This window comes from Pogona vitticeps, chromosome 5 (genome assembly GCF_051106095.1).
Source record: "Pogona vitticeps strain Pit_001003342236 chromosome 5, PviZW2.1, whole genome shotgun sequence".
Taxonomy (NCBI): domain Eukaryota; kingdom Metazoa; phylum Chordata; class Lepidosauria; order Squamata; family Agamidae; genus Pogona; species Pogona vitticeps.
In genome coordinates this window covers 125845366-125864306 of record NC_135787.1, presented here as the reverse complement: position 1 = coordinate 125864306, position 18941 = coordinate 125845366, and the positions used below count along the sequence as shown (strand labels likewise).

The 18941-nt window shown below is 40.9% G+C and overlaps 2 protein-coding genes and 1 non-coding gene across 6 annotated transcripts in view; 1 reads left to right on the top strand and 2 right to left on the bottom strand.

Moving 5' to 3' along the window:
• Positions 1 to 3353, top strand: part of TUBGCP6 (tubulin gamma complex component 6) — a 37476-nt gene extending 34123 nt beyond the window's left edge. For all 4 annotated transcript variants that reach the window (XM_078376751.1, XM_073000587.2, XM_073000586.2 and 1 more), the window contains 2 exons: positions 852 to 1051; positions 2905 to 3353. In XM_078376751.1, the coding sequence (XP_078232877.1) occupies positions 852 to 1051; positions 2905 to 2996 (292 nt within the window). In that variant the 3' untranslated portion in view covers positions 2997 to 3353. The remainder of the gene's footprint in view (positions 1 to 851; positions 1052 to 2904) is intronic.
• Positions 3354 to 4959: 1606 nt separating this feature from the next.
• LOC144583030 (fibrinogen-like protein 1) lies at positions 4960 to 9270 on the bottom strand. Its single transcript, XM_078376757.1, has 3 exons — positions 8943 to 9270; positions 7495 to 7680; positions 4960 to 5526 (listed from the first exon to the last, which is right to left on the bottom strand). The coding sequence occupies exons 1-3, from the start codon at positions 9058 to 9060 to the stop codon at positions 5234 to 5236; spliced, it is 597 nt and encodes a 198-aa protein (XP_078232883.1). The 5' UTR covers positions 9061 to 9270; the 3' UTR covers positions 4960 to 5233.
• A 3214-nt stretch (positions 9271 to 12484) lies between these two features.
• Positions 12485 to 18029, bottom strand: LOC110089654 (uncharacterized). The gene is made up of 4 exons (XR_013536982.1): positions 17875 to 18029; positions 14482 to 14564; positions 13079 to 13103; positions 12485 to 12576 (listed from the first exon to the last, which is right to left on the bottom strand). It is a non-coding gene; the product is annotated as an uncharacterized LOC110089654 (transcript).
• Between the last annotated feature and the right edge of the window lie 912 nt (positions 18030 to 18941).

Below are 18941 nucleotides of genomic sequence, written 5' to 3'. Positions count from 1 at the left end.
CGGGTGATGAGACCAATCCCCCTCTAGTGGCTTCTGGTTCGATGAGATGGGTTCCGGACAGACAACCTTCCTCCAGGCCTCGGGGATAAACCAAAACTGTCCGTTCTTCCGGACCTAACTCCTCCAGGAGTATTTTTAGTTCTGTCCCCTTTTTCTCTCTTTCTACCGCTCTTCGTGTTTCATCTCTTATACCCCCTTTCTCAGGTATTTTGAAGATTCGAGGTTCTCCTTCCTCTTTCTTCTCTTCCCACACAACTACTTTCCTTGTCTCCCCAGTCTTATCCCTCTCCTCCGTTGTCAGAACACATCTACCCTCCTCCTCTCCTCCTTTTGCTCCTCCCCCTTTTCTCTTTAGCTCCTTCATTTCTTCTGTCACCTTTTCCACACCACTGTTAATATTCTCCGCCTTAGACGTGCCAGGGGACGGCTCACTCTCTTTTTTTCTCTGTACTTTTGTCCTCCAGCTCACATTGATTCCAGCTCAAATCAACCTTTGTCAGTGCCAGCAAGTCAGAAGAGGCCATGTGCAGTTTTAAAAAGAGGGTCTCTCCCCATCCCCCACTTTGATCCAACAAACTCGTGTACAGCGTCCCTTAGGCAAGAAAAATTAACTCAAGCAACTTATTGAAATAACAGTTATGGCAGTGAAAGTTGTCCTTATCAAGAAGTTATTCTGAGTGACATTTGTGGGGAAGTACCAAAGGTTTCAGTAGATTATTGGAAATAACTTTAGTGGGAAATATGGAACAATGTTTTTAAAAACATCTTGGAAAGGAATAAGAATTGCATTTCCATTTGCCAGATAACATAAAATCTCTATCACTTCACAAGATTTTCTTTTCTTTTTGCAGGGGATTGTTGACGGAAAAGGCAGCCCCTGTGATGAACATAATTCACAGCATTTTCAGTCTCATTTTAAAGTTCCGCAGCCAGTTAATCTCTCAGTCATGGAGTTTTGATACTAGCAAACAAATGGCAGTTCATCCCAACTTTGGCTTAATGCAGCAATCTTATAATACATTCAAATATTATTCCCATTTCTTATTTAACGGTAAGAATGATGCTTACTGACAACATGCTGAGTTGTACTGCGTAATATAAATTTACTGTAGTTAACAGGTGCATTTGTTCAATGGTTTGCTTAGTTTTGATTCCTAGTAATAGCTTTCTTCTGCTTTTCTTTTTAAGTTCTTTGGTTTAAAACCTATTCTGCTTATTTTCAGTATGTTCAGTAGGTTAAAACCAGCACTTTGAACTGCTGTAGTTAACATACTGAAAATAAGCAGAATAGGTTTTAAATCAAAGAACTTAAAAAGAAAAGCAGAAGAAAGCTATTACTAGGAATCAAAACTAAGCAAACCATTGAACAAAAGCCCTAACTTTGGTCCAAGCTATCTCACGGACTATGTCTCCCTTTATGAGCCTGTTTGAGTATTAAGATCATCGGGAGAGTCTTTCTCTCAGTCCCACCACCTTCACAGGTACATTTGGTGGAGACACAGAAAGAGTGTTGCTGCTCCCAGGCTTTGGCTGAATCTTCATTTTCCTTCTGTAAGCAGGCAAGGACCTTCCTCTTCAGGCAAACTTTCCCTCAGTGACTGGTTGCCTGAGTGGGGTTTTTAAATGAATTGTTTGTCTTACCTGCTTTGCATGTGTTTTTGGTGTCGCTTTTGCTTACTGTGTTTTAGTGTGGTATTTGTTTGCTCCTTTTAAAGAAGAAAAACAGGGTAAAATTTGTATAAATAAATACATTGTGCAAAATGACAGTGAAGTATATCTTTACACCAGATGCTCTTGACTACCACTTCAATTGCTTCTCCTCCCTGGATGTGTTGGCTAGGTCTAATGTAAGTTGCAGAGCAACAACATTTGGAGGTCCACATATTTTCCATCCCTGGTACAGAATAGATGACCTGAAGCCTCTAGGGGAAAAGGGACATAGGAAGCTGGCTTATATGAGATCTGACTAATTATTCCTCTTGACCAGATCTCTTGAAGTTTATTCAGACTGGCAGTGTTTTATTCTGATCTTGGGCAGAGATTCTTCACTATGTGATCCCTCCTTTTCAAGAGCTCCCAAGGATTGAACTTGGGATGTTCTGCCTGCAACACATGTATCTTGCTGATGAGTTATAGTTTGACTTCATAATTTCTGTTTCTAGCCATATTTTAACCTGCCTCTTCTTTACTCAGATTACAGTCCCCTATACTCAGTGGAACCTAGAGCAGTAGTAGGTTAAATCAATACAATACCACTTTCCTTAGTGGAGTATTTGCTGAATTATATGGCTTTATTGATTTTGATAAATAAAATAACTTCAAAGGAAAAAGTAGATACCTAAAATACAGTTGATTGGAAACTAGAAGAAAGTACAAAGTTCTCTTGGGCTTACTCATGGACGGAAAGTCTGCTGAAAGAACTGCAAGAGAGTGCAGCTGATGGTGCACTTCCCCATATTCTCTTACGTAGATGTTTTACAAGGCAATGCTGTATACCTGGAAAGACTTTTCTGAGGAAGGTGGATTGCAGGTCTTTAGCCATAGACTACTTTAAACAGACAGACAAGCCCTATTCAGGTGTTCGGTTATAAGGAGGGATCCAACTCCAGCCACTCCACTTCCAGCCCCTCGATATTGCTGAAGATCAGCAGAAGAAACACATTCAGTCAGATTTGTGTATGAGGTTCCATGTATTCTGAAAATCTGATAAGACAAGCCTTCCAGTTTTATAGAGCTCTGTAACTGTTTTTACCTGAATGCTCTTCTGGCTTCTTTCCAGACCATTGTTTTCAAATGTCCTTCCCTGGCTACCTTGCATGATTTTAAAACAAAAGACCTGAACAAGGCTAAAGTGTATGTCAAGCTGATTGACTTAATTTCTTTCTTTTTTTATTCTTTCTGCAGTGGTAACTAAGCTTGTTAACCGAGGATACCAGCCTCACCTGGAGGATTTCCTACTACGAATCAATTTTAATAACTATTACAAAGATAATTGAGCTAATAAAACACAGCACAGCCCAGTGACAGGACACCGAGTCTCAACTGTGTACGTTTTTGAATGAGCCTGGCCTTCTGAAAAATACGAATGTTGAGATGTTTCTAAGAAGAGAGAGCTTTCCAATAAAGGCAGTGGCAGAGTGGACAGTCCATAAGTCCATACAAGTATCAAGAGTCTTTTTCCACAGCATGTCAGAAGTTCTTTTTGTCTTTCTCAGTACAGCAAAGTATGTTGCCCAGCGCCAATACAACAATATGTGTATCAATGTAAATTTGTTAATGTGTAAATCCTTCCTTGTAACATTGTGAAAACTTCTATGTAAATGTGGTAATAATAAAAACAAGGTCAACATTTAGCATTGTGTAATTAGTATTTAGGTGCCCAACTTTATATTGACAACAGCCCTTCTTGTTTTAGAAGAAAGGGGGAAATGTAACATTACATCCCATGTCACATACAAGCTTGAGATCCAGTTATTGTATTATAGTTTAATCATGACTTTTGTGGTGGGCACCACAATACCCACAGGTACCTTCTTTGGTTTCAGAGAGATTTCCTGCCTTGACTTATTTGTGGGGAAAAATGACAATGACAAAGTAAGATCCGATAGCTGCACATGTAGAAAAAGAATCAGCCTGAGAAGGGGAGTGTTTTGAAAATGAAATGAGCCTATACATGTGTATTTATTTGTGTGGTGGTCCTGATTGAGAAGGGTGGTATGATAATCTTGATTGGGATGCAAGATTACTTGTCTCAGAACTTCACCAATTGTCTTCTATGAGGTGAGCTTTTTAAAAAAAAATGCTACATGGGGTCATTTGGCATTTGGGGATCTGATCAAGCTTTGGCTTGTTCTTTGTGAGTGGACATCCCTCACTCGTTTTAGGGTGATGCCTGCCACAGTCCTTAAAATTTATTGTATAGACTTACAGAGCCCAAAAGTTCCACATCCAGCTTTCATAAAACAATTGAAGGTATCTGTGCTCTGTGTGCTGTTTGTAATCTGTACTTTTTTAAAAGCACCAAATGTAATGTATCGCAAGAAAAACTGTGCTGTGTTTATTTCTTCTGCTATTTCGACAAAGAGTTATTCAGGGTACTGGTGCACAACAGGACATCTGGGAGTTGGTGCCACGTTTCCCCAGAATTTAGAACTATGTAGATAGTGATAGATAAATTAGCTGATGAAAGCTTGTCCATACTGAACCTCTGATGGCACATACGTACAGTTAGGCTTTTCCCTAGCACAGCCTTTCTCAGACTGCCACCCACCTTCTTCAATTTCATTCCATTTCGCCTCTTCCTTTCATTCTTTGGTTTGGCTTGGACTTGTCAAGGTGAGCTGCTGGCTGCAAGAAGAACCATGCTGAATGAAATCAAAGCTCTGCCTAAGCAACATTCAACAGACAACTGTCTTGGGGACCCCTCACAGCAGGATATGAGTGCCATGTAACCTCTACTCTGCCTGTTATTTCCCAGCAACTGGCATACAGAGGCATTTGGTCTTTAATGCCTAGGATGATAGGTAGCCATCCTAACCAGTAGCCATTGATGGTCTTCACCTCCTTAGATATGTTTAATCCACTTTGAGCATTGTGCAATGTCACAGTCACAGCTACGTCCTGTGAATGCCAGAATTTTTGTACAGTGTGACCTGCATCACTTGCCATTCAGTTTCAGGGGTTAACTCCAGGTTGCAGCTCTGCCTTTACCACAAGAAAAGGAGAGGAACATTTTTCTTTACATCTGCACATAATTTTGCATGCCTCTAGTGTGACCCCTTTGCTCGTATGTGTGCAGTGCTATATGGGACAGTGGAAGCACATACACAAATATGACCGCATGACCCTTATCCCAGAAAACACTGAAAAATTAGGAGCAAGAGGGAAAGGGTGGCAGATGTGTTGGTGCCTGGAAAAGCAATAGAACTTTTAATTATTAATTAAAACCCAGAAGCCTCCTTTCTTTTAGTAGCCCAAATCATTTTATTGTCTTTTTATATGCTGACAATGGATGTGGAATTACAGATAGTGACTTGTTAAGAGTATGTTACAGGTAGTGACTTGAGAGTGTTATAAGAAGTGTAAGTGTGTGTGTGTGTGAAAGAGAGAGAGAGAGAGAGAAATATTCCTTAGTAGATATCTTAGGTTTATTACATTGTATATCCTTTTCTTGATTCATAAGGCTTTATAGATTTGAAATGGCTACAAATGTATTTGCCATTCTATTTGCTTTTTATTGGCATCTGACTTTGAGCACAGCAGACAACAATGAAGTATAGCTCTGCCATGTTTTCCAGTACACTCCAGATGCCCAACCAGTACAATCAGTTTTGGGGTGCCACATCCCATTTAAATCCACCATGCCACAATCACTGAACCACCATGCAGAATATTGTTCATTGGCACAGCTATTAAATGCTATATCTCCTGTGATGCATGGATAACAGTCATCATTGTCACTGTCATAGGTGCTGAATGGATGATGATTTTGATCCCTGGAGTAGTATGTTCCTCGAAATGCATCCCCTAGACAACAGAAAGAATAAGAAATTATATATTTTTAATCACAACATCAGAACACAGAGCAAAAGTAAGTGCCATCTTTTGTAGTAAGTGGCTTGACTTTGTAGCATCATCTAGAGCTGGAACGCAACCTTGGTCAATCAAGGGAATGCATAGCTGAGTACTGTGTGTTTACCACAGCAGATATGTTTTCTTTTTTCTGAGCAGGGCATAAGAAAATATCCCCACTCGTTTCACTTACCACTGAGACAAACATGGCTGTGTGAAGTTTAGGAGTTTCTTAGTACCAAAAGGGAAGGAGATTATGTGAGCCACAAAACCAGAGTCATGTGCCGTTGCTGCTCTGCCAATCAGGTGGAATTATTTGGGCATTGCTCCTGTAATAAGTGTTGGAAGTGACTGAGTGCAACTCAGCTCAAGAAAATGCATGATTTTGGTTGGGGAAAAATAATTAGAGATAAAAGAATTTCTCAGGTTTCCTAGACTGTTTATCTACTCTGACCTGCGCTGACGTTCCTTCAATCTTAGGACACAGCTACACAGCAGGAAAAATGTGAATGGATTTGCTGGGGTTAATTCACTTCAGCCCACTACAGAGGAGTCAGTAGAGAGAGGGAAAGATATTGGCATTGAAAAGCCTTGTTTCCAGCTTATTAAGGTAGCTCTGATCTGCTCTGGTTGTCCAGATTTGCAAAGAGGTACAGTTAGAGCAGAGCTACCTTACCAAGCAAGAAACAAGAAAGACCATTAACTTTCTCATCTCTCTTTGTTGATTCCTTGCTACACACACACACACACCTTTTTGGTTACCAGCTGCCTTAGCTTTAGCAAGCCTCTAAAATAAAAAAGGCATCCTTCAGTCTCGAGAGACTATGGTAACGTGCTCTGTATGGAGGACTTGGAACAGCGTCTAGTGTGGTTGAGAAGACCAATTCGAGAGTGACAATCCCTTCCACACTGAAGACAATCATAATCTGTCCCCTGTCGAGGTCCCTGATTTTTCTGGGTTTGGGACTGCCTCTTTGTCTCAGCCTGCTGGACAAGGGTCTCTTCAAAATGGGAGAGGCCATGCTGCACCGCCTGCCTCCAGGCTGAACACTCAGATGTTAAGGTTTCCCATCTGTTGAGGTCCATTCCTAAGGCCTTCAGATCCTGCTTGCAGATATCCTTGTAAAAACAAAAACCTCATCTTACCTTAAAATAAAAAAGAGATGATGAAATAAATGGAAAGGGAAGGGAAGATGAAAGCAGGCCCAAGTACCAAGTTTTAGGAGAAGAGGATTGAAACAGCAGCTAGTTTTTCTGTCATCCTGCTTTTTTCACTGCTGCTTTAGCTGATTGGAATTGCTTCAGATATAACAGCTACAAACTACCACCACCCACATTGGCTGAAGAAATCACACTGGCTAAAATGATGCAAATGTATTTGATTCCAGAAAGTTAGAAGCCCCAGCAACAGAGGGGAAAATACTACAGATTGGGAAGTGGGGACTCCAGCCTGATCCACATGGACATGGACATCATGTAGTCAACAGAAAACAGTAAGGCCAGAGCCTTTCCCACATTATTTGTAAATGTAGTTGCATTCCTTAGACTGCTCTTTGTGGTCACTGTGGTGTCCCTTCCTTCATTCCCACACATTTTCTTGTCCTTCCAAGGAGACTATACCCTCCCTTTGTTTTCTAGAAAAGAAAGGACCAGCCATACCTCCCAACATCTTCAACTTAACCAGAACTAGGGTTTCTGTCTTTTGTTTCTCAAGTGCATTCTTCTAGTAAACACTGGTTTGTTTTTTTCTTAGAAAGAAACATGGGCATCATTCTTTGATGAAAGGCAAAATGTCCTCAGATAATCATTCCGAGTTGCGAAAGGCTGAATCCACAAGTTAGCAACACTCCTCTGCTTCTCTTTTGTTATTTTCCAGAACAGTATGGGGTTCCTAGGTACTGCAGAACTACTGTAATTTCTTACCTGTATTTCCTGTGTAGGATCCCAAATGAATGCTATAAAGTTCCTGTTCACTGCCGATTCTAAAGCTGTCATAGAAGGCATAGCCCTCCTCTTCGTTGCAGTTGACCATGTCTATTTTGAGCTGGCATGTTTTGCCAACCTGGTTGCTCAATAAATGCATTTGTTCAAGTCCCAGCCAGTGTTCATCTGGGGAGCAGGTAAGAGAGAGAGAGACAGAACTTCAACAGAGGTGACATTAGATCAACCCTCTCTAAGTTTCCCAAACACTGCTGAGCACACATTCACCTTGTATCACCAGACCCAAAATTTCAAACAAATGGTTACATTTGCACAGGAAGCATCACTGCTGAAAAACAAGACATCAGGACTTCTGCCTACGAGCGCCTGTTGTATGAATAGGTGAAGTTTTGCCTACTTCTGTAAGTGAACACACAAAGACTAACATTTGCTCTGATTCTGCCTGTCACACGCCAGGCACTACCCATCATTAGCTGTTGTGTCTTCTGCCTCACCAGCTGCAATGGACACCAATTGCCACAGGCTGCAAGTAAATGCCATTTAATACAATGGGTCTTCCGCTTGCGTATACAGTACAGGTATAGGCCTGTATTGTTAATCTGTAATCAGAAAATTCAGTGAGCAGTTAAGAAAAACAAGCTCTTTTTAACAACAACAAAAAAAAACTATTTTGTTGCTATTTCATTGCCACAATAAGAATTGAAGCAGTATTTATTCAACAATCAATATTCATGCTATATTTTCCTATATAAGAAAAAGGAAGCAGTAATATCTTAGTAAGAATCATATTTGCTGGCTAGATGGTTGGTGAATTGGGTACCTGGCTGCAGAGCCATTAGTTGGGAGCTCAGTTCCCCACTGTGATGACTCTCAGGAGAAGAGCCAGCCTAGGTAACCTTGATCAAGCTGCACATATGAACTCAGAGAAGAAAAGAAATGGTAACTTCTGAGAGTTCTATACCAGTGGAGCCCTGGAAAAGCTTGCCATAAGCCATACGTTTATAATTGATAAAATCAGTTGATCAGCAGGCAATTCATCAACTGATGTTATATAGTTGGTTATTGCAACAGATCAATCCCACCAACTCATTGTGACACACCATATGCATACACTTAGCAGCTCTGGACAAAGTGTGGCCCCCACAAAGGCTGCTGGGTGACCTTTCCTTTCAGCCATAGCCCAACGGTGGTGAGGAATTCTGGGAACTGCAACCAGCCACATTTCAAGGGCTGCACTTTGCTCATCTCATCATAAAGCCTGAAGGGGTACACATAAGCAAAAACTGCATGGGGTCAGGCTAAGTGTGCAGGTTGACATTTGTTATACATGTCTTTGCAGAAGAACCTTTACAACTATGATATGTGTGGACTGTGATGTGCAAAGACACTGCCAAATCTGGTGGAATAGTGGATAGTAAAAGAGAACTCACACTTTGCAGTTCCAAATCCTCTTTTGTAATCAGCCCAATTTCTTGCAAAATTCACAGGGGTTCCATCAGCACCTTTCCCATTCCGTCGCTGAATTACAGTCCATCCTCCATCTTGCATTTCACAGTATGCCTATAATATCCACTGTATTACTTTAAAGTTACTATATACTGGACAAAATCCTGTTCACAAATCTGGGGTGCAAAAGTGCTGCACCTGGAGTGGTCTAGGCTTGTGTCTGTGATCTCAGGCTTCAAAAGAGGAACAGTCCATGGAATTTACCCATCCATGCATGGTTAGGACCAAAGAACCTCCTGGTCATCTTGATCATTGCATCATTAGGAAAAGTTTGCTCTGGACAGCTGACAACACCTTGTCAACCGTCTGGCTGCAACATGACATCATTGCTTTAAAAATGTCATATCCAGAGTTGGCACAGCTGTAACGGCCTTCATGTTCTAGTAGACGAATCTACACCTTGAGCAGGTTCAATTTTGGCTACTGCCATCTTAGTTGGCCGTACAAGACTCTGGGGGAAATAACATTTTGGGGCTATAACTCACCGAATTCCTTAGCCAATCTGGTAAACAGTTTGCCCACATTCTCAGGAGAAATGCATTCAAGACTGTCCATAAGAACCTGACCACATGAAAGGATAGGTATAGCCATCCCTAACTCTGCTATAACTAGAGCTCCCAACTTGCAATGGATAGGAGATTTTATTTTATACATGTCTGCACAAGGTCAGAGAGCAGAAAGGGACCAAGTAGGGAAGGGGTCTGTACAAAGCTGTATTGCAAAAGAGCCACCAAAGCCTCCACCAGCCTCCTTTCTGGCCCTCTTTGTACCGACCCCTTCCCTACTTGGTGTGTATATACAGTATATATATATAGACACAGTGCTTGTACGGACACAGATTTAATAACTAGGTGTTGGTAATGTAGTACTGTGCTGTCATCTTCATCATCTTATCTCCTGATGCTCAGATTCAGAGGTTGGCATCAGGCTGCCCCAAACTTCTATTTTTGTTGCCTCAAGAGCCCCCCAGAGGACAATTAGATCACTAGAAGTCTCCAGAGTGTGTGATTTTCCTGTAAAACAAGTTATCGCCTCTGCACTTTTATTAGAAAAACCAAAGCCTCCCCCCCCCAAAAAATCCTACCCATTTAAATAAATTGGGAGGAGTTGGGGCAGCCCATGAAGTGTTGGGCAGGAGAGGACAGATCCAAGTTCCTATGGAGTGCCCTATGGAGTGTGTGATTTTCAGCACAGATCAAAGGCTACAGCACACTATGATACATAGATCAATGCATAAACATGACTCAACAGCCATTCCTCTGACCTGGTGTTCATGATGCCTGAGAAAACGTAATTTCAGCAGCCAGAATCCTCTTGTGTAGTTACACCAGCATAATATTAACAGCGTAACTTTTTGAAGTGAATTGCCTTATGTTACAAAGTCAGTGCAGACATTATGTGACTGAGTATACAACCATTAATTTCTCTGGTGATTTCCTAAGAAATTAATTACTTAAATTGCTTAAATTCTTAAGAAATTTCTTCAGTGTCCATGTGCTTTATGATGCAGAGAAAAATGTGATATATATAAGTAAGTAGTGTATGGTTTGCAGTCAGTTCTAGGACAAATGGGAAGAGTGAAAGAAATGCAAACCAAAATAAACAAAATAAACCCTGAATGAAGTTGAATGTTAACAATAATGTGGTGTGATGTTACCACAACCTGGTTAAAGCACACCATAAATTATCAGGCAGTGGCAAAGGAGGAACAAATGACATCATCTGCCAGCAACAGCATCCTGTTGGTGGGGGGAAATAGGAAGGTGTAGAGCAGCATTGAGGGAGTGAGAGCATTCAGTAGCAAAAGGTTCCTGATTGGGCCAGCTATGTTTAAAGTCATGCCCACACAGTGCTATGTCATCATGATGTCATAGTGACAGACAGATGACATCTCTCCACCTTCTAGTAAGGTCTCTCCATTACCCGACCAGTGGAAATCTAAGGATAAGCACATGGGGAAGTTCATGAATTGTGGGTGACAAAGACATGCAGTGAGGTATCCATTTTCTTGTGCACTTTGTTAGAAATACACCTGCAGCTGCACCCGCCAGTCTTATTATGTCTGCAGACAGGAGAGGAGACAGGAAAAGAGCATACAGGAGGGGCAAAGGAAATGAAATAGATGCTGGCATCTAAATACTGTATATGGGAAATGACGAGCAGCAACCACAAGAGGCACAGCGCCCCTTGCAGAGGAAAGACAGCTGCCCATTATGGCTGAGTGGTTCATGTGGTGTCTCAAATAAAATAAAATAAAATAAATCCAAATGGGGAATTGAGGGAGAATCAGCTATCTGGAAGCCAGACATGGTGAGAACCAGAACATGTTGGGACAAGGAGGACGTGAAATATCCTGGAAGAACATGGAATAAGGAACATTCTGTTCTCCAGTTTGTTTTTACAGGAATGCAGAGGTATCCTGCTGGAAGTTTCTGTATGATGCAAGCACATCATCTCACCTCCAAGCTGTTTTGCTAATTTTAGGGCAGGAGTGGAGACCTTTTGCACCTTCAGATGTTTTTGGACTTTAGTGGCTGAAAGCTCTGATCCGTGTAGCTCATGCTAAATGATTTATAAGGTTTATAGATCAACACATCTGAAGGACCAAGGATCCACATTTGAGACAACAGTGCATGCTCATTTAACAGGTATGCATAGGACATTTCACTCCGACACTTTCAGATTGACACCTAAGTTCTCTCTGGCATACTTCAGAGCAATGCAAAACAGTCTTAATGCACTGTCACAGGCGCAGCTGTAGGCCTAATCCCAAAACCTATGGGGCATAGAGGGAGGCCATGTACAGAGGTGAGAGTCAAACAAGTCAGTAAGTGAATTAAAGACAGCCAATAGTAAGTTACAACAAGAGTAGCCCGCTGAATCAGTGTGGATTCAACTCCTCTGTATGTTCACTTGATTAAATGATAGTTACCACTTAGTCACTGATTTTTTAGCCTTAAACACAAGCATAATTTACATTATAATCTAGGAAAACATTCTGGTCCTTATTTTGTCTAACTACTGGTCTAGGGAGCTGACTCTGAAACAGGAGTGTGGGTCAGATCACATGTTGGAGCAAATGTGCATTTCCTCCTCTTACAATGTTATCCTTCCAGACATCCAGATCTTTCAGTCTTACATGTCTGAAATGTTAGACAAGGTAACAAAGGAATGCCACCTAGTGTGTGATCTCCCAAACAACCAATTACAAAGCAAAAGCCAGTTAATCTGCCAGTTCTACCAGAGGGCAATAAGCTCCTGCTGGAAAAAACTGGCCCTCTTTTCCTTTGGAGGAGCCAGATGCTGAATCATCTGGTGAGGCATTGAGTAAAGCTTTGCTCTGGCCCAAGAGGTCTTCAGACTGGGTAGTGTCAAAGGCAACTTTCAATCTTGTATAAGATAAATGTTTGTAAGACATTAAATGAATTAGTATGGCTCAAAATGTAACTGTGAAATCATTCCATACCCCAAAAGGTCCATGCTGTTCAGAAGGTCTGATGTAATACACCTGACTTCTGGACGATTGGTTTTTAGCAAATATTTCTGAACAGTCGGCTCCTTTAACAGAAAGGAAAGTGTTATAAACAGTTAAGAGTATAGTGTAAAAGCTGACTTAACAGATTCTCAACTTTCACCTTGAAAGTGTGTGTGTGTGTGTGGGTGGGAATCACCACTGTACCCATCCTGCTGGGTGCTGTTTTTTTCCTTGCCAAGGAAAAAGAGCAATTAAGAGCTAACAGTGATGAGAGACATACTCTATGAATGCTTTCAGACCATCCACTGGAAGGATAGAGTGCCTTTTCTCATGTGGAGCTTCAATAAGAAGCAACTATGACTCAGCATTCGGGGTAACGTAATCCCCAAAAGTAACTTTCCCCGTGTTTGCTTTCCCACTAGACTTTTCACTCTCTGTTATTTTGGGAGCTGAGGCTCAGGCTCAGCCAAATAAGGTATGTTTCAGTAAGCGACTAGTAGCCAAACAACGAAAATGTCCCTAGGTTGCAGTGTATGTGGTGAAGTTATCATTATTAATAGATTAATAAGAAAAAAATTTACATACCATCAATAGGTGGAGGGGGTATTGCCTGGAGAGAAATAAACGTTGATATCTTTATTTAGATATAGCCCAGCTTCAGCTTCCAATCAAATTACTCTTAAAGAAGCTTATGAGCAACAGGTAATAATAATACAGCCTGCGGCTGCTCTCACAACCCACTTCATACAACTCAACAGTACTTTTCTGAGCGATTCATGGTTGCAGCTACACCTTCTGCTGCCTGAGATAATGAAGAACATGCAGTTGAATGCAGTTGTGTCTTCAAAAGGCCAGCTGGACTGGCCGTTGGATCTTACGTCAGTGCTTGTCATGGGATAGCATTCTGCGCTGCACCGGAGGGCGCCACACCAGTGGCGGCTTAGGAGGCACTGCAGGGCACACACACATCTCTGTTCTCTAATATATTTCTGTGGCATCCCATTGTCTGCCCTTTGAGGCAGTTGTCTCATTCTGCCTAATTAGAAGGCCACCCATGGATTGACAGATGTACTGGAGTGTGTTGGTCTTCTCCAGTCCTAGGACAATTAGCAGTTTGATTCCTAATTTTCTTTTCTGGCAGGAAGAGGAAGCAAGATCTATGCCACTGCAGCTTCTGTGGCTGAGGAATGAGACCGGTTGGTCTTCCTTCCAGCCATGATGTTCTTCTGGGAAGCATAGCATGCAACTTTGTCCCATGCCCATTGGGGGAGGCCAGCAAGTGTTTCCCTTCTACCATCTAATCCCAAGGAAATGTATGCTTGTGGTTGATCATTGAAAGTACCGTGATTCTAATGACTCTAAAATGTATGGGTCTTTTTTTTTTAGCAGATGCTAGAGTGCAAAAAACTCAAGCTCAAAAGACCCCAGCAAATTTTTTTAACTGCACAGAACTTAACAGGGCTGTCTTCTGCTTTGGGTAGACAGGGCAGCAGCTATGCTAGCTGGGTTTTCCTGGGAAGTTAAGTCTGAACCATCTGGAGGACCAAAGCCTCCCACCCCTAATTTTTAAAAAAATGCTTTCAGAAGAAAGGAAGGAAACTCCTGTGCCATCTTTCTGCCTTCTGACTTCTTGAATGAAAGGAATGTTAGGCTTTGGCGAAGACCAGCATTAGAATATGCTTCCTTGTTTACTTTTCTCATCCAACCTCATCTGCCACCGCTTTTCTCCAGAGATGGGAAACAATAATTTTTTGGACTACAAGTCTCAGAATATCCCAGCCAGTGCGGCCAGTGGCCCACACTGGCTGCAGCATTCGGGGTAACGTAATCCCAAAAAGTAACTTTCCCCATGTTTGCTTTCCCACTAGACTTTTCACTCTCTGTTATTTTGGGAGCTGAGGCTCAGGCTCAGCCAAATAAGGTATGTTTCAGTAAGTGAATGTTGGTATTCATCCTTCTGTCAGAGCACTTAAGTAACTGTTTACTACCTTTATCCCAGCTTGCTGAAAATCCAGGATGAACAAAAATGCCACAATACTCTTGAACTGGAGACACAGGGTCATTTTCATAACTGAAATGAAAACCACAGTACAATGTGGACGTTTCAACTATTTCATTCCTTGGCAATGTTTACAAGATACAGCCATTCAAATCGATACCACTGTGGTTTTTTTTCCTTCATGTTTATTTTTGATAAATCATTTCTTTATTAAGGTTTTAAACATCACATCACAGATCCCTCCTTCCCCAACCCCTGATCCCAATGTAGAAACTAGAATGAACTAAATGATTATGGCCTACGACTAACTTGCTGATAAAGCCAGAAAATAAATCTATTTATTACTCATTTCCATATTAACAATTCATGCTGCCATTCTACAATATACTGTTCTAAATAATAAATCTGCATTTTCTTCATTAATATAAAAGGTATTGGATTTAACTTTCTCCTTGCCCATTAAAATACAATGGTCAAAATCCTGTTTGTGTAACTTTGCTTGGTGGAAGCTGATGGTGTCATCGGTTTGCACTGCAGGAATTTATTTTAAATAAATTAAATGCTCCATAGCTCTCTTTCTACCCATTTTGATTTCGAGACTCCCTAGGGTTCCCCTTTGCCCTGGGGAAACCACTGGGAGAATGGGGTGAGGGAGCCTTTACTCAAAAAAAACCCACCACCAGCTGCTAGTGGCCCCTGAGATTCTGCTGATGGTGATCCAGTAGCAATCATTGGTGATTAATAATTCTGCTTCCCTGTCCTGAGACTCCCAAAGGCTCCCCCAGGGCAAAAAGGGAGCCTCAGAATGAAGAGGATAGGAAGCATTTAATTAATTTAAAATAATTTTTAACAGCATAAGCTGATGATGTCATCAGCTTCCTCCACACAAAGTTACACAAGGTTTTTGAATCTGGGGCAGTAAAACCGTTTTTCCATAATGGCTACAAACCCAAGTATTTTCCTGCCAGGTAGGCAATGAAGTGATCATGACCATTTTTCCAGCCTTAGACTTTTAGAAGATGAGTAACTGCAAAATAGAATCTACCAAAATCATTGTACAAAAGGTGTGTAATCCTCCTTTAAACACACACACACACACACACACACACACACACACACACACACACACACACACACACACACACACACACACACACACACACACACACACACACACACACACACCCCTAATGAAGCATATTTTACTATGGGTGTTTCAAAGATAATAGAGAGTTCTTTAGAGAGCTCTTGAACTACAAAACTCAGTTTATTGTGTGATGATGGTTTAGTGGTTTATAAAGGTATCACCTATTTTTGCATTTGAGTCCCCAAAGGAACTGACAAAGTTGGGCAATCCCACCATATGTGTCAATGGGTGCCTGTAAATCCAAAATCCTTCTGACACAGTTCTGACCTTAACTTAAGAGTCCTTAACTCTAGACATTTTAGTGATGTTCTGTGCCATTTCTACCATTTGTGTAATGATTTTTCTGAATCTGAGCTGAGAAAGGTTTTTGAAACCAAAATTTTGTTCCAAGCCTTATCTGATAGGGCTTCCCGTAGGTCTGATTCCCAAATCATGTCTGTATTCTTTTATATTGGATATTGTTTTGTTAAGAAGTAGTAGTTAAGGTATAAGTTTGATGGGATTATCAGACACATCCAGAGCCAAAACCATCAAAGTTTTAATAACAGTTTTATTTGTACTTGTACCATAAAATTTTTATTTTGAAAAATGTAAACTGATTTATCTTATGCAAATGCAGGTGTTGATGTAGCTTCTCATTGGACAAAGGCTTGGCCCTCTTGTAACAAGTGATAATCCAGTTTTTATCTAAATAAAATGATGGGTCATGCATGTCAAAGGAGATATATGAAGATATCTTATATATCACCATCTCCAGATTTCTAGTGTAGGTCTAGTAATGGGATCTCACAGATTCTACAGTTTTTTGGTAGGGGTGGGGACATTTCTGGGGAAGAAACTATGCTGAGTTCCATTTTCAGTCCATAAAGGATTTCTAGCCAAACTCGTGGTTTTCTTTGATCTTCCAATACAACTGCCAAAAAAAGGTTCCAGTTGAAAAGGAATAGAATAAACATGTCAGATCTGTGATCGGACACTGTTTGCCATATAAAAGGAACCTCTTAGGGTAGTGTCATGAAGGAAGTAAACTGCTCAGAACAGGATTGAAAATAACCAGGCTTTTCTCACTCCCAGCTGCTTTACTCTAGTCTTGAGTACAGTACAAACATTCAGCAGTAAGGTATCCAGTGTAGGATAGTTTGAAACTTTGTTATTTTTCTAAGTGTTTGACATTTTAATACCGAAGTCTGAGTATTTTGTGTGTACTGCTCTCCCATGATTTTGCATTTTATCCTCTATTGCTTTTGCTTTATTTTTTATTTCTTCTTTTTAAATTATAAAATATTTCCTTGCACAAAAAGTGGGCCTTTTCAATTGTCTACAATAAACCGCTGAATAGCTCAGTGGTTTAGGTATCTGGTTGGGAGTTCAATTCCCCACTGTGCCTCTTGGACAGGGGCTAGACTCCATGATCCATAGGGTCCCTTCCAGCTCTGCAGTTCTAAGATTATCATATTACAAAAACTCTGTGGCAATGTATACATTGCTACACACACACACACACACACACACACACACACACACACACACACAGAGAGAGAGAGAGAGAGAGAGAGAGAGAGAGAGAGAGAGAGAGAGAGAGCATTTGTTTTTACACATGCACAATTTTAATCTAAGAAACACGGAATGTGGGAAGGAATTAATGAATTTTTCTGTGCAAAGCCAGGCAAGTGTTTTGTGCAGGGGCAGAGCAGTTGTGTCCAGAACTTTCCAGCCAGCACAGCTAGTGGATATCCCGAGGATTGGGCACACTGGAAATTTTTCCTTCAAAAATAAGTTTTCAAACCCTGCTTCCTTGACAATCATTATCAAAACTTCCTTGGCCTTCAAGGAAACCATTATAAACTTGTGTTTCTAAAAAATTAAATGCACAGCATCTAGATTAGTAGCATTCATTCAAATATTAACTTCCTCAATTCATAGCACATTACTAGTGAAGGATTCCATGATGGAAAGAGGACGGACCATCCAAATCTCTTGTGCTTAATCTTCTTTTTCTGAATGCCTTTCTTGACATGCTTTAAACATGACCTGTTCTGGTCTGAAACCTCTTCCTTGGGTTAATTGGTGCACCCAGATGCCTTGATTCCATCACCATTGAAACAGAGGTCTGCACACAATCAGATTGTTCTAGTGTACTCAGACAGCATAGTAATAAGCACAGAGAGCATGATTGACACCTTGTACCAACAGATAAAACTATGCTTTCCACTTACATGCAAGACTAATCCTTACCTGAGTGACAGAAAATCAAGATGGTCTACACGTTTTCTGTGTTTCAGAGAAATCAGATGCACAGCAAACTCATCAGTTTAAGTATGCGGTCTCCCTCCCTGCACCTTTTGTATTCTGCCTCTGTTCCTTATTTTGGACGCTGGCCAGTGTTGTCCTATAAAGTCCCCATTCAAAACCAGTTTAAACCCTGTTGTCAGCAAGCCCTGCCCTTAAACAAATTCTCTAATCATACCCTGCCGCATCATGCCATATTGCTCAAGTGTTCTTGATAAGTAACCCATGTCGTAAGTTGGATGTGCCCTTGGGTGTGCACTACCAGTTATTTAGTTTTTACATGATCCTTGACGATATTACTTACGGAAGACGCAGGAAATGCCATTTTGAAGCTGCCAAGACTGACTGGTCTAACTACATTCTTTCAGAACTTCATGTTTTAAAAAACTTTCTCAATCTGGACAGGATCTCCAAAGCTGTTTCCTTATTTTTTGATGCCTTTCATTGAGGTTTCTGGATTCCATTCCTTACAGCTCTTCAGCTTCACAGTTCCACCTGCAGACTTTTAGCTATTTGTAAAACTGTGGCTCATTGACACTAGTGGTTGCCTCTTTTCCATAATTATACCAGATGGGTGGGATATAAATCAAATAAATAAATAAATAAATAAATAAATAAATACTCCCTCAGGATGTATAAAGATTAGACTCCTCAAAGCTGCCTCAAGCACATAGTTTTCTTTGGGAAAACTTTGGAAAGACTTTGTCTATAACACAATCCCTTTTCACCAGATGGGAATTTTGGGAGGTATCATCCAAGAATGCAGAGTTTTCAAATTCTGGCTCTGAGATTATCTAGTAACATGCCCAACCAATGTTAAATAGCAATTTTTTGTGACGTGTGTGAGGAAGTCTGATGGACTCTGCCAATGGAACTCACCCTATCAGCTACTGCTATAAGCAACAAACAGGCATGGGGGTCAACTCACACTGGAAGATTTCTCTAGGTTCAGATACTCCATAAGGCAATACAAGACCAGGAAAAAGCCAAAACATTTTTGTGGATCATAGGCA

Bases quoted from the DNA above. Each gene is read 5' to 3' on its own strand.
- LOC144583030 (XM_078376757.1), bottom strand. From the start codon at position 9,060: ATGCAAGATGGAGGATGGACTGTAATTCAGCGACGGAATGGGAAAGGT. The intron at 7,681-8,942 runs GTGAGTTCTCTT...CCTGCTCCCCAG, and splicing joins AGGATTTGGAACTGCAAAGT to ATGAACACTGGCTGGGACTT. The intron at 5,527-7,494 runs GTAAGAAATTAC...TCTGTTGTCTAG, and splicing joins ATCCTACACAGGAAATACAG to GGGATGCATTTCGAGGAACA.